Source organism: Aquarana catesbeiana, linkage group LG10, assembly GCF_042186555.1.
Source record: "Aquarana catesbeiana isolate 2022-GZ linkage group LG10, ASM4218655v1, whole genome shotgun sequence".
Lineage (NCBI taxonomy): Eukaryota > Metazoa > Chordata > Amphibia > Anura > Ranidae > Aquarana > Aquarana catesbeiana.
The window spans coordinates 16,884,290-16,899,403 of record NC_133333.1 but is presented as its reverse complement, the minus strand read 5'-3'; the positions used below and the strand labels follow the sequence as shown (position 1 = coordinate 16,899,403).

At 41.6% G+C, this 15,114-nt stretch overlaps 1 protein-coding gene across 2 annotated transcripts in view; it reads left to right on the top strand.

Annotated features, from left to right (window-relative positions):
* The window catches only part of LSR (lipolysis stimulated lipoprotein receptor), a 33,879-nt gene extending 20,557 nt beyond the window's left edge, over positions 1-13,322 (top strand). For both annotated transcript variants that reach the window (XM_073601720.1, XM_073601719.1), the window contains 6 exons: positions 4,823-4,969; positions 6,949-7,134; positions 8,021-8,077; positions 8,471-8,596; positions 8,885-9,540; positions 9,668-13,322. In XM_073601720.1, the coding sequence (XP_073457821.1) occupies positions 4,823-4,969; positions 6,949-7,134; positions 8,021-8,077; positions 8,471-8,596; positions 8,885-9,540; positions 9,668-9,703 (1,208 nt within the window). In that variant the 3' untranslated portion in view covers positions 9,704-13,322. The remainder of the gene's footprint in view (positions 1-4,822; positions 4,970-6,948; positions 7,135-8,020; positions 8,078-8,470; positions 8,597-8,884; positions 9,541-9,667) is intronic.
* Positions 13,323-15,114: the final 1,792 nt, after the last annotated feature.

Genomic DNA, 15,114 nt, shown 5'->3' with positions numbered 1-15,114 from the left:
CGGCATTATAAATCTATGGTGCGCTGGTGACATTCTAATGCCTTGACTGTCTTTGGTTCCAGCCGATAGTCGCTACAGCGCCTGGTTACATACACAGTCACTATCCAGAAACGTGTGCGTTGGGATTCTGCATCGGGGTCCATATGAAGGGGCCGCCTTTAGCTGCCCGGGATGCACTAGGTGTTCCATGCTGGGGTGTGTGGGCAGCCTGTTGAGATCAATGACAGGTAATCAGCTGCACAGATATCCAAGCGACTCCTGTGGTGTAGATCCGTGCGTGTTCAATGCACAGATCGGGGCGCAGACGGACTGGGGGAGATTTTAATAAAACTGGAGGGTGCAAAATCTGGTGCAGCTCTGCATAGAAGCCTATCGGCTTCCAGGTTTTATTGTCAAAGCTTAATTCAACAAGCTGCATTTAGAAGCTGATTGGTTACCATGCACAGCTGCCCCAGATTCTGAGTGCTCCAGTGTTTTTAGTAAATCTCCTGCACTCTTGTGATTTGTGCACCCCAGGATGTGTGCGGAGATCCATGCAGCTGTTCGCCTGTCATTGATTTGAACAGGCCGCCTGCACCACCCACCACAGAACACTAGGGCATCTTGGATAGCCGAAGACTAGCCTTTACCCTGGCATATGGATTGATACACCCGCATGAATTGGGCCTTTGGAAACTGAATTTGTCCTTTTTTTTTTTTTTTTTTTTTTTTTTGAAAAATGACTTCTTCAGAATCTGCTTTTTTTAATAAATTGCATTTCCTCTATTTCTGTGCGTTGGCAAACAGATCTGTGAATGTTAAAATCTGCCTTTTAATACTGGACTGACTTGTGTTTTCAGGGTCTGCAGTGATAATGGGACAATAAAGAAAATCCTTTTTTGGCTAAATACTTTTAGTCCCCCTCAGGCAGTTTTGACAGTATTACCATTTAAAATATTTGAATTGTAATTGTTTACAAAATTATTCATTCCTGGGTAAAATATAGGGCACGTTGCTCCCGGGCCCTGAATCAGGTCATCCTCGTGGACGATCGATTGTGTGCTAAACGCACGCAGGGGCTCTTCTTATACCCCCCACAGAGTGCACTAATCCAAATGTAAAGACCAGCTGCACTACCAAGGAAATTCAAACTATGGTAACTTTATTAATCCAGAACGGGGGCTGATTTGCTAAAACTGGGGAGTGAAAAATCTGGTGCAGCTGTGCATGGTATCCAATCGGCTTCTAACTTCAGCTTCTACAATTAAGCTTTCACACACACAAAAAAAAAAAAAAACTGGAAGCTGGTTGGTTTCTATGCAGAGCTGCACTAGATTTTGCACTCTCCAGTTTTAGTAAATCAAAGCCGTATTCCCATCTGGGATCTCCTTCTCTGGCATACATAACCCACAAGGCTGGGCTCAATTGTAGAAGACCCCCTCTGGCCTTGTAGGTGTTTTTTTGAAGTGCGGTTGGTCTTTTCCTTCTGATTTTTTTTTTTTTTTTTTTTTTTTTTTTTCCATTCCTGGTTGCCTGGAACAATCAACAGCATTGCAGTAAATGCCAAGAGGTGTCTTTTTATATTGAACTTTTGTTGATAATATAGGCAGAACGGATACTCTGTATTATGGTTGTTTACTACTTCTGTAACAATTTGGTAGCGGTGGTGTGCGGTTCTGCTTTGGTTTCCTTATTTCCGGTGTGGTTTTAGATTTTGTCACTCGCTTGGTTGATTGTAGATGTGCAGTATGCTCAGCGTAGTCTACTGCGCACTTTCCGTCCTTTTTTTTTTTTTGCTTTGGAGGGCTCCTAGCAAATCTTTCTGACTGAATTAATTTAGGTCCTCGTTTTTCTTAATGTGAAAAAACGATGCGCTTGTTCTGCAGCTGACATTTGAATGAACGGTAATGTGAGGGAATGTTGGAGCCCCTGGGAGCTTTGGCCATCATGTGCAAATATGCTGAGAATATTTGCATGTTATGGCACCTTTCTCTTGCAGTACAATGGCCGAGGTCCCCCCTGTCACCTTGTTTTCATCTTCACCAAGTCATCTTCTGGGTTTGTAATCTTCAGCAATATTGATTGGCTGGGATGATGTAACGTCCGTGCATGCACAAGGGTGTTGCTTTGTCCTGGCCAGGTATGTACACTGAGCTGGGTGTATGAGTGGCTTATTGTACACAGATAAAAAAAAAAAAAATAATAAAATGGTGCCGTATGAAGCATTGACAGAAGAGACATACAGAGGGATTGATTCACTAAAGGTGAATAGACTGCATCTTGCAAGCACAGTTACTCCAAAGCTTAGTAAATGAGGTGAAGCTTCACATTGCAAAGAATTCCCAATCCCCTGCACGGAAAATAAAACCCAGCATTTTTTGTTAGTAAATGAGGAGAAGCTCTGCTGACTTTCAGATGCAAAGTTCTATAGCAAATGCCCTTGCTGTAAATCAACCCCAGAGAGTGTCTTCTGTAAATAAAAGCCTACCTAGAGAGAGAGTGATATTTACAGTATAATGTTATTGCTTGGATTTTATTTTTTTTAATATTATAAAACTAATACAGATAATAAAAATGTAAAATAACAAGACAAATAAAAATATTTGTATTGTTTTAAATTTTTGTATCTGTATTAGTGTTATTTTATAATATTAAATGCTGAACCAAACGGGAATCCTTTCCCTAACCATCCAAAATTTAGGAAAAAAATGGTGTGTAAAATCTCCTGTTTGGGGCATCTTTCAATGGAAACACCGCCCCCCAAAAAAAAAAAAAAAATGCTAGAACCTGTCAGCTTTTTGTCATTCCCTGTTGCAGATTTTCCCTCACTTCTGTTTGACAAAAAAAAGCGTCACTGGGACAGATGAGGGCAAATCTCTCAAGCTGAGCCGTGTATTGCAATTTAATATAAATGGATCTGGTTACTGTGGGGAGAGTGCCATCATCCCTATGTATAGACAGATGGAGTGTACCCCCTGGGGGTGGGACTATAATGGCACTAAGAGAGGCTACTTTCACACTGAGGCGAATGGGCGCCGGCAGTAAATTGGCGCTATATTTAGTGTTGTTTTAGTTGTTTTTGTTTATTCAGCCGCTAGCGGGGCGGTTTTGACCCCTGCTAGCGGCCAAAAAAGGGTTGAAAGCGCCGCTGCAGTGGTGCTTTGCCAGCGGGTTTGCAGCGCTGCCCCATTGTTTTCAACGGGAAGGGGCGCTTTAGGTTCAGTGAATACACTGCTAATACATCGCTCCAAAGATGCGGCATGCAGAAGTTTTTTGACCGTCCTGCAAGCGCACCGCTCCAGTGTGAAATCCCTCGGGGCTTTAACATTGGGGTGAATTGAGCGGCTCTTTCAGGGCGCTTTTCAGGTGCTATTTTTAGCACTTTGGCGCCTGCAAAGTGCCTCAGTGTGAAAGCAGTCTGAAGCCCCACACACACTATCAGATTTTATGCTGAGTTTTTTTTCCTTCAGATTTACCAAAACCATATAATATGAGGTCAAACCTTAGGAGTTTCAATGTGTATGCAATCAGACAGGCCCTTGCACTACATGGTTTTGGTAAATCTGAAGGAAAAACTCAGCAGAAAATCTGATAGTGTGTATGGGGCTTATGAGTATAAAAAATTGTTGTTTTATTGGTACTAAAACAAAAAAAAAGTACTAGAAGTGATCTACATCATAAAAGTTGGGCATATAACATATATGTTGAAACAATTCAGTGACGCCTATTCATATATGCCCAATTTTTATGATCTATGTACATCGCTTCTAGTTTTCTATTTTTTTTTTTTTTTTTTTTTGTACTAATAAACAAAAAAATGTATGTTTCTATTGTACTTTTTTTAGTGTAGGTATAGTCCCACCCCCCAGAGGGTACTCTCCATTTGTTGTGTATAGCAATTAAGTTCAGTGGTTGTGTTTTTTCTTTTTTTTTTTTTTTCTTTTTTTTTTTTCTTTTTTTTTTCTTGAAATGAACCCTTTAAAGTAAACCTGTCATGCCCCTAAACTTAATAATCCCTCTGCAAGGACTGAATAATGTGCGCCAAGACTCTTTCAAGGACAATATATGGGTGGCTGATGCTGATCTCTTTCCAAAAATATTACTCCCATGTTTGTTTTTGGGGGGAGATTTACTACAACCGGAGAACTCAGAATCTGGTGCCGATATGCACGGTAGCCAATCAACTTCAGCTTGTTCGATCAATCTTTTGGCAATACAACCTGGAGGCTGATGGGTGTCTATGCAGAGCTGGATCAGATTTTTCACACTCCAGTTTTAGTAAATCATCCCCATTTGAGTCTCTAACCCAGAAAAACAGTCATTAAATCCCAAACTCCTAAGTGTCGGTTCACACAGGGGCGACTTGTCAGGCGACCTAGCCGCCTGACAAGTCGCCTCTCGTTCTGTACTATGGAACCGTTCTAATATGAGCGCGCAAGTCGCTCCGACTTAGAAAAAGGTTCCTGTACTACTTTGGGGGCGACTTGGATAGACTTCTATACAGAAGTCGTTTTGCAAGTCGCCGTGGAAGTCGTGTGCAGGTCGCGTCTGTGAGGCGACCTGCAAGTCGTGCCGCCCCTGTGTGAACCGGTCTAAAGGAAATAATTGCTCTGGGTTGGTAACTCTGAAACCGTTGATTGTCATCGCAGCCAAGCAAGTAGCATTTATAGGTGGAGATCGGCCCTCTCATGGCATGGACGGGGTATCTTTAGGCTCTTGCTGTTTAGTGGTTTACTTATTCACTTTTTATTTCCTTATGTGTTTCCCTGTGAAGACATTTTATTCTTGGTAAACGTTTCCTGTGTGTTTTTCAACTTGTTTTACTGCCTTTTGTGTTTTTCAGATTGGCTGTTTGTCGTGCTTATTATCCTTGCTGCCTTCTTCCTCTTCCTGATGATTGGCATCTGCTGGTGTCAGTGCTGCCCACACACCTGCTGCTGCTACGTGAGCTGCCCCTGCTGTCCTGAGAAGTGCTGCTGCCCCAGAGCATGTAAGATTTGCCCTTCCATTACTGCACCATGTTAGTAGTTGTGTTCCAGATATCATCCTGTTCTGATCGCTCCTTCTGATGTCATTTGTTCTCAAAAAGCTAAATATCAGATTTTTTGGTGAGCTGCTCCCTAAGAATTCTAAAGGGATGCAGATAGTGCAACTTTTCTCAGCAGAATGCTGAAAGTGTGTCAGCTGATTATAATGAACCAGTCACTCCTATTCAAAATCGGTATGACAAAAGTTGTGGTGGTCAAACCAAACGGCTATTCTTTCGCATAGGATTGCAAGTTTTAATTGTTTATGATCACAATTTTTAATCGCATAAGATTCCATTATTATGTTCACTAGATTTTTTTTTTTTTTTTTTTTTTTACATAGGAATGAAATATCTCACCACCAACATTTAACTGCAGTCAGTAATATTAGGATTTAGTACGATTATCATTTGATTACATTTGGATAGAGTAGCACTATATTGGTATAAAAGGCTATTCAGAGCAGAATCGGGTAGAAATTTGCAACAATGTGTGAAAAATCCTTGCACATAGATCACTCAGATATTTTATTTTTTTTTATTTTTCCTCAACAAATGTTGAGTTGCGCATATTGGAAGAGTGAGGACATGGGGGGAGCAGGGGGGCACCAGCAATTCGGATCTAAGAGCACAGGTGTCTGGAGGAGTGAGGAATAAGATAATTATTAGTCTTTTCCCCTATTCCCTGGTCTTAACAAACATCTGCCCTTATATCTTCGAGGGCCCCACTGCAGAGGTATTGCTCCTTCCTTCAGGAATAATAGCCAGTTTCAACTGGCTACTCTGTATCATCCAAAGTGTAAATCTCTATTCGCTGCTACATGGTAAAACACAAATGTAAGGTACGAATGCATTTCAGCTGTAACAGATACAGCTGTAACGCATTAGCATCTTACATTTGTGTTTAACCCTGTAGAGAATAAAGATTTACACTTTGAATGATTCCGAGTAGCCAAAATGAACTATTATTCCTGATTGTCAACTGTGGAGACACTTCAGCCAGAGCACCGGCCTGAGCTCAAGAAGCTGGGTTTTGCTGTTGAACAAGGGTAACCTCTTTTTCCCTTTCTTTTCTTTTTTTTTTTTTTTTCTTTTTCCTTTTCTTTTTTTCTATTTCTTTTTTTCTTTATCCTTTTCATTTTTCTTTATCCTTTTCATTTTTTCTTTATCCTTTTCATTTTTCTTTATCCTTTTCATTTTTTCTTTATCCTTTTCATTTTTCTTTATCCTTTTTCATTTTTTCTTTATCCTTCTTTTTTTTCTTTTATCCTTTTTTTTTCTTTTCTCCTTTTTTCTTTTTCCTTCCTTCCTTGCTTCCCTGTCCTTGGTTTTTCTTCCTTGCTTCCCTGTCCTTGGTTTCTTCTCACTTTAAGTTCAAAAACTGAAAGTATTGCAGCCAGGGCAGGTCAGTATAACAGTCAATTTTCAAATGGAAGTAGCCCCAGGGATTCTATGGGCATGTGAGGTATAACCAGACCATACAGAAGTAAAAACTGCCATTTGCAAATTTTCATATGTGGCATGGGTTCCCCAGACCTTTATTCTCATCAGAGGTTTTTCTTAAATAATTTTCTTTAGTATAACAGTCAATGAGCATATTTTAGGAGGTCAGCAGTGACGGCCACAGAACCGGAGCAGGTCTTTGAATGGAGCTTTTCAAGATTTAGGACTGCCATTCTGTCATAGGGGAGGCTCCCATCTAATGGAGGAAGCAGATACTCTTCTTGGGAGAGCACATTTTGTAGCATCCCACAGGGTGACATGCTTGCCATTTAAGAGAAAAATGATCTTCCATAAGCCACAGCATTGCTCAGTAATGAGCATAATTGCATAAAGAGAAGTTCCCTTTTTAATCATAAACATGAATGGAAAATTGAATTAGTTGTACCAAAGCATGGAATAAATCTGATCTCCCTCTTTTTCTTCTTTTTTTTTTTTCTTAGTGTATGAGGCAGGGAAGGCAGCGACAGCCGGAGTGCCTAGCATGTATGCCCCCAGTGTGTATGCGCCTTCCATGTACTCCCATTCCAGCCAGATGAAAGTGCCGCCACCCGGATCCGTCATCCAGATGGGACCAATGCAGCCCATGTACAACGGGTACGGAATGGACTTCGATGCTGCAAGTTCTGGTAATCATTTTTGTTTATTTCTGGTGAAACAATCTTTCAGCTTCAGTGCAACTTTAAAGTGGTTATAAATGCGGAAGGTTTTCTTTTTTACCTTAACCACCTCAATACCGGGCACTTTCACCACTTCCTATCCACGCCAGTTTTCAACTTTCAGCGCTGTTACATTTTAAAGCGGATGTTACAAAACCTGCAAGGCAATGGCATAATGTGCTAGTGTTCATCGCATACTAGCGCATTATGAAATGCTCACCTTGGAACTAAGCCTTCCAACGCTGTGATGTCGATGCTGAGCGGGCTGACATGTTCCCCCTGCCTCTCTTCTGGGTTTGGACGCTCCGGCTATGTGATTGGCAGGAGCTGTGATGATGTCACTCCCACGCATGCGTGTGGGATCCATTGGTTTCGGCGTGAAGCTCTGAAGGTCCTGCAAGGTATGCCGGACCTTCAGAGCCCATGTGCCAGTGATGTCACTGGCTGCATCCAGGTGAATATCTCCTAAATGGTGTACGTTTAGCAGATATTCACTTTGCCTACAGGTAAGCCTTATTTGTCTGGCTGAAATTGCATTCGCACCAAAATGGTGCAGGACCCTTTTTTTTTTTTTGGTCCACACTGGAATTTTGCACGATTTGACAGTTCGCATATCGCACCGTTCTGTGGGTGTTATTAACAAGCAAGCAAATGGCTTGCTATGGGGGCACTCATTAAGGGAAAAAAAAACAGGAGCTCTGCTGGGGACCTGAGAAGATGAGGATCGGGGCTGCTCTGTGCAAAACCACTACACAGAGCAGGTACATATAACATGCTTGTTTAAAAAAAAAACAAAACAAAAACACAATAACTTTAACATTTTCCCAGATATTAATATGATATTCTCTTATTCTAGTGGGTGGACACAGTTCCCAGGCTCCTCTGATTCGGGACAACGATGCGCCAACCTCAAGTATGTGTATATAACAGTATACATCTTAGTCTCATATAAATGTAATTGGGCTGGTTTACTAATAGCTTGTGGAGTTACCCAGTTACTGTCTAGTGAAAATTTTGGCTGGAACGACCCTTCTGAAGCAACTGGATGCTTTGCAGCATTACTTTTTTTTTTTTTTTTTAATTATTCTGTTTTCTGCTTGCATGTCTCGGTATGAAAGAGATTGCTGCTATATTCTCCCTCTGTCTCCACATAGTCTGTTATAACTATAATGGTGGATTACTTACAATTTTACATGGCAGAGCTTGATTGGCCAGTGTCTGGATATAGATGCTATGTTTTGGAGCTTTGGAATCTAATGTCTATTTTGGTGTTTTATTATTTTTTTTTTTTTTTTCCATGTTGCAGTGCGCAGTGGCTATCGCATACAGGCCAACCAACAGGATGATTCCATGAGGGTCCTTTACTACATGGAGAAGGAGCTGGCAAATTTCGACCCAACCAGACCAGGACCTGGCAGTAGATTTGAAAATGGTATGTTCATCTTCTCTCCAGAACATTTCCAAAATATGCCCCTTCCTAATGCCTATCAAGCCACACGCTCCCCTTCCGCCTCCATGCATTGCTGTAGCCTTTGCCAATGGATCAGGTTTGCAGGTATACGGGAGAGGCAAATTACCGGACACAGGTATATGGGGAGACCCGTGATCTCCTCAGTCTACTTCTGTCTTGGTTTTTATTTTTTTAACTAGTAGGTGGCAAAATGTTTTTAATTCGTGGAATGCCTTTTTTAATTTTTTATTTTTTTTTTTTTCCCTCCAGCTACAGTCATGAGTGAAGTGAGCTCTTTACATGAGGATGATCAGAGGAACAATCTCAGGAGCGGTATGGATCGTTTGCGCGACCAAGGCATGCCTACCATCCGGGATATGGAGGAGGAAAGCCTCATGGGAAGCGATTACCGCCGCCCTCCGATCCCTCGTCAGCCCCCTTATGATGATCGACCCCGTCATGCCCCACCAATGGAGAGGCGCGGCCGCACTCGCTCTGTAGATGACCTGGATGAATATGACAGACGAGACCGACACTACCGCGAGTCTCCCCCCGAGAGTCGAAGCCGAGGAAGACGCAATTCCGACGACGACAACAGCAGTCGAGGATATGGCCGAGGTAAGGACGGGCGCTCTCCTGATCCTCGTGACGATTACCATGGAGGTAGAAGAAGCCGCAGCAGAGATGACCTCCAAGATGTGGGCCGCCACCGTAAGGACCCAGCGTACGACGATCGGTTCCTCGATGAGGTTTTGCGCAAGAAGCAGCAGAGAGCCGGCAGCCGCGATGGTCTAGACAGCATTCCCAGTTCTTCCCGCTCAGATGGCAGAAGGAACCGCCATGACGATGACGACGATTTTCCACCGCCACCTCCTCCATATACGGAAACCGAATCGGTCTCCTCTCGAGGGAAGAAGATGAAAAGGGTGAGTCAGATTTTAAGATGGTAAATAAAGGATCACTTCTTTTGAAGAGAACCCGTCGTAGGGAAAGCATTGCTTTTTTCTTTTTTTAAATGACGAACTATATATATTGTAATCTTTTGTCTTTCAGGGTGAAGCTTTGAGTCGAGAGAGTTTGATTGTTTGAGGGCAGAACCGAAAAATTGGACCAAACCCTTCAGTTTGACAAGTGACCTAATTTTTTTTTTTCTCTTTAATCATTCTGTCCTGGACTGGGTGTTTTTTTTTTTTTTTTTTTTGTTTTTTTTTTTTTCTCTTTTTGTACTTTTTTTTTTTTTTAATTTAATTGTGTGAATATAGATTTGATTTACTCAGTGTAAAATAGTTTAAAAGTGAAAAAAATTATTTGTTACAAGAGACTATTCGAATGCTGGAGATTTAGGATTCGTTCACACATGAGGTTGGGAGGATATAAACCGTCCCCAATCCCCATCCCCCCCGCGCGCTTGAGCCACAGTTTTACCGCTACCTTCTTTAGCTGCTGAGGCAGCAGCTGGGTGTGTGTACACATGCTGCAACAAGAATTATACCCCCTGTCGCCTTCAAGTGAATGGGACCGTTCTGCAATTCCCCTGCATGCGGTTGCCTCATGCTAGTGTGGGATTTAGGGGGTTAAAGCAGATGGTGAAGAGGCAGTTCAACACCACCTCACTGCCTATCAAATCGCTCACTGAATCGGATCACTCTTCAGAGAGCAATGCACATGTGAACGAGCCTTTAGGGTTGATTTTTATATATTTTTTTGTTTTTCACTGGCCTTGTAAATAGTGTTTTTTAAACCTTCCTACTGATTTTATTCCTTTAAAAAAAAAAAAAAAACTGGATTAATTCCTACTGGTAGTATTTCTATTTTTTTTTTTATACACACATTTTTTTAGTATGCTGGTCTGAAAGCCACGGGGACCAAAAATCTAATATGGAATAGTTGATACCATTCACACCTGTGTTGTGTCCATGACCCCCCCCCCCCCCCCCCCTTTTCTTTTAAGAACACTATTCCTTGCACAAAGCAGATTTCCTGTTGGCAATATTTAAAACACTAAAGGGGAACCTTTTTAGTGTGATAATGAATTAAATTTACGAAAGTGCCTTACATGACTACTGTATCCGAACTTTTACACTACTAATGTATATATTACACTACAGGACTTTTATATAAATCACACCGTGCTTCTCTTGTGGCAAGTGTGGGACCAAATCTAATTAAAGGTCTGTTTTGGATTAGAACCGACTTTAAAGTGCATAATGACTACTTTAAAAAGTGACAAAGTTTTTTTTAAAAAAAAAAAGGTTTCTTTTAATGTGATTTATTTTATTTTTTTTTGGATGCAGAATTTTATAAATATGCCATTTTTGTTGTTGCCACAGAAGACTTATAAAAGGCAACATATGATTGGTCGCAGAGTTATAATCATAGCTCATATCTAAAGGAAAAAGGAAGCTGGCTTCACTCCCGAGAGATTCAACACTGACCATATTTATTGATCCAGACAAAGTACGGTCCGTCCATCCGTCCGTCCCCTCCCCTGAGCAATATGGTTTAGCACCAATATGCAATTGGGGAATATGGTCCTGTTGTATAGCAGGTGAAGTGCTTTTGCTAAAGTGGAATTTGTGTTAGAAATATCTGATGGGAAATTTTGAAATCAATAGCTACATACTAATTATCTTTAGCATTAGTAATAATGCCAACATTGTGCATGTAAACCCCTTTCCCTCCTTTATGACTTAGAGGAGCTCCTGCAGAAAAAAAAAAAGTCAGCAGCTACGAACACTGTAGCTGCTGACTTTTATTAGGACACTTACTTACCTGTCCAAGAATCCAGCAGTGTCTTCACCTGAGATACATAATTTCAATTGGCTCTCTGGTGCTGCTGCCATCTCCACTAAAGAAAACCTTGTGGCTTCACAGCCATTCCCTAGTGTTCTGTCTCATTGGGATGGCTGCAGGGGAAGGAGGAGGGGGCTGAACTTCTAGATGAGTTCGCTGCGGTGAAAACCAGGTACCCCCCCCCCACAAAAGGCAAAAGGTGCCACATGTGACTTTGGAAGGGGGAGGAGGCAGATAAGTGAAGCTTCCCCTTTTTTGGGTGGAGCTCTGCTTTAAGCAGCCCATATTTTATGCAATTTTTTTTTTATCCTTTCCCCAGTTGGCAGGAAAGAAACTTGTTTGATTCCCCCCCTCCCCCATTTAACGCAGTCAATGTTGATGGAGGAATCTCTCCCGCATTGCTATTGTGTTCTGGTGGGGAGTCTTCCTTGCCAGCAGAACACAATCATCACTGCTGGCAGCTATAGCATAAACAAAAAAAGAGAGAAAGAAATCTGACTGGTTGATCTGTCCATTGAACGACTTTAGTACAGTCAGCCTTCCCAAAGGTGGATCGAGTCTTGGCTGGTCCCTACTAAACTGGCCGAGATACAACCCTTCTATGGTCGGCATAACTCCAGGTTAGTGGGTGAAACATGTCGGAGGCGGTGGTGTTACCGCCACTTAGCAAGGCTCGGTTTGCTTTGTCTGGATCAATGAAGGTTGTCAGTGTTTGAATCTGAGTGCAGAGCTTCTGCCTCCTTTAGAATTGTGCTGTGGGGGGCAGCGGAGGAGCTCCTGTTGGTGTCTTGCACCCGGTCTTTTGGGAGACTGGTCTGAATTCATTTTTGGGAGCTTTTTTGAGATATCTAATCATAGCTGTTTTGGTAAAAAAAAAAAAATATGATTTTTGTAACACTAGACCAAGCAAATATTTATCTCAGATCTCAGTGTAGTTGGCTGCAATAAAAAAAAATGGCCAGCTGAGATATATGGAACTGTATAGACCTCTCTGATCTCTAGTGCCTTTTTTCAGTAAGTAGTGATGCAAACCTATACTTTGATGTAACATGTGAAGTGCTGAGTTTGCAGAAATGTACATTCTGATCAGAGAAAAGCTGCATCCTAAGGACAAAAAAGGAAAAACCTGGCACTGTTCAGACATTGGGATTAATAGGCACTAAACTGTAACTGACAGCTGTAACTTTTTTTTTTTTTTTTTTTTTTTTTACCTCCTTACCTAAACTATTGTTACCCTGAGGTGCCCCCTCACCCCCAGCTTGTGTACTTGCCGCCATAGTTCTGCCGCTGCCTCCTTTGCTGTTTACAGCCTTTCTGATGAAATAATCTTGCGCCATATCTGTGCAATGTAGTCCTCATAAACTGAGGATCTTCAGTCTCTATATACAGCCCATTTAATAGGGACTTGTTACACAGGTGCGGGAGAGTTTTGGTGAACAGACTGTTAATAAGGAGGCAACGGAGGTGCTACAGAGGTTTGTGAGCATCAGGGATGAGAAAGCAGAAGGTTGGCACAGACCAGCTAAGGAGTGCGGGTACTATAGGTAAATATACAGCTGTCCTTTACAGACATTGCTGTATACAAGCTGCAGTTCTGTACAAATACACCCATAACATCCACAAGATGTGACTTCATCACTAGACAGAAGTGCCCTTTAAATATGGCTGCCGCAGTGCCTTCATGAAATGTATAATTACCTTACAGCTCCACGAAACAACACTGTAATTTCCAAGTGACTTATTCTAAGTATCGGGTTCATCATTTTACAGAAAACAGGTGATTTTTATTACATAATAATTTTTATTACATAATGTGATGTCCTGTTGCAGCACATTTATAAAACACTGGTTTGATATTGTAATTTATACATTTTGTTTCTAGTGAGCTTAAATAATAAAATTTTGCATTTTTGGAGTTTGTCTTTATTGTATTGTCCCTGGTGTATGGGTTTTTTTTCCCCCTCTTGTACAGGCTTGTTGGTGCTCAGTAGCTACATCAGCATTTTCTTAATTGGGGTTCTGTTGAACACCAGGGTTCCTCTGGAGGTTTCTAGCGGTGTCTTGAGAAGTTTGCCATTTTCTGCCTCTCAGAAGTTACTACTGACACCAGTGATCTGTTTAGCTATGTGTTAAGAGGGCATTCTTCCCACTGACCTCCAATGTAAGGGACATTCTTCCCACTGACCTCCAATGTAAGGAACATTCTTCTCACTGACCTCCAATGTAAGGAACATTCTTCTCACTGATCTCCAATGTAAGGAACATTCTTCTCACTGATCACCAATGTAAGGAGCATTCTTCTCACTGATCACCAATGTAAGGAGCATTCTTCTCACTGATCACCAATGTAAGGAGCATTCTTCTCACTGATCACCAATGTAAGGAGCATTCTTCTCACTGATCACCAATGTAAGGAGCATTCTTCTCACTGATCACCAATGTAAGGAGCATTCTTCTCACTGACCACCAATGTAAGGAACATTCTTCTCACTGAACACCAATGTAAGGAACATTCTTCCCACTGACCTCCAATGTGCGCTGTAATATTTTGTTCTGTTGTATGGTCTTATGGCTGCACCATCTTTAATGCATTTTTTTTTAGGGTGTGCCCCCCCAAATATCTTGTTTTTCTATTGTATGGATTCTGATCAAATCCTTTTGGGTGAGGAGCACCCAATGTAAGGGGAATTCATCCCACTGACCTCCAATGTAAGGGGCATTCTTCCCACTGACCACCAATGTAAGGAGCATTCTTCTCACTGATCACCAATGTAAGGAACATTCTTCCCACTGATCTCCAATGTAAGGAGCATTCTTCTCACTGATCACCAATGTAAGGAACATTCTTCCCACTGATCACCAATGTAAGGGACATTCTTCCCACTGATCTCCAATGTAAGGAACATTCTTCTCACTGATCACCAATGTAAGGAACATTCTTCCCACTGATCTCCAATGTAAGGAACATTCTTCTCACTGATCACCAATGTAAGGAACATTCTTTCCACTGATCACCAATGTAAGGGACATTCTTCTCACTGATCACCAATGTAAGGGACATTCTTCTCACTGATCACCAATGTAAGGGACATTCTTCTCACTGATCACCAATGTAAGGAACATTCTTCTCACTGATCACCAATGTAAGGAGCATTCTTCTCACTGATCACCAATGTAAGGAACATTCTTCTCACTGATCACCAATGTAAGGAACATTCTTCCCACTGATCACCAATGTAAGGGGCATTCTTCCCACTGATCACCAATGTAAGGGACATTCTTTTCATTGGCTACCTTCTCCCTTTAATCTAAGGGGCCCCTTCTCTGACCACAAGTGTAGGGGAGCATTTTACTGACCATTAATGTAAGGGGACATTTCTCCACTGACCATTAATGTGAGGAAACACTACAATTTTCACTGTCTGCCTTTTTTCCAGCCAGTATTCTTGTTTATTTCATTAATTTTACTATTAAAATAGTTTTGCTGTTCTGAGAAGCTGTTGGCTGTCTTACACGAAGTATGCCACATGCTTTTATTCCTAAATCCTAACGACTGTGACATTTCCATATACCCAGTGAAGTGACTGGCCTCGGGTGATACAGAGATGAAACAAATCCTCCTACATAAGTTGTATCTGTTTATCTGCAGCCCTTTTGTCTTTGGAAAAAAGGGTGGAGCCTTGAAATGTCTCTACAACAAAATATTA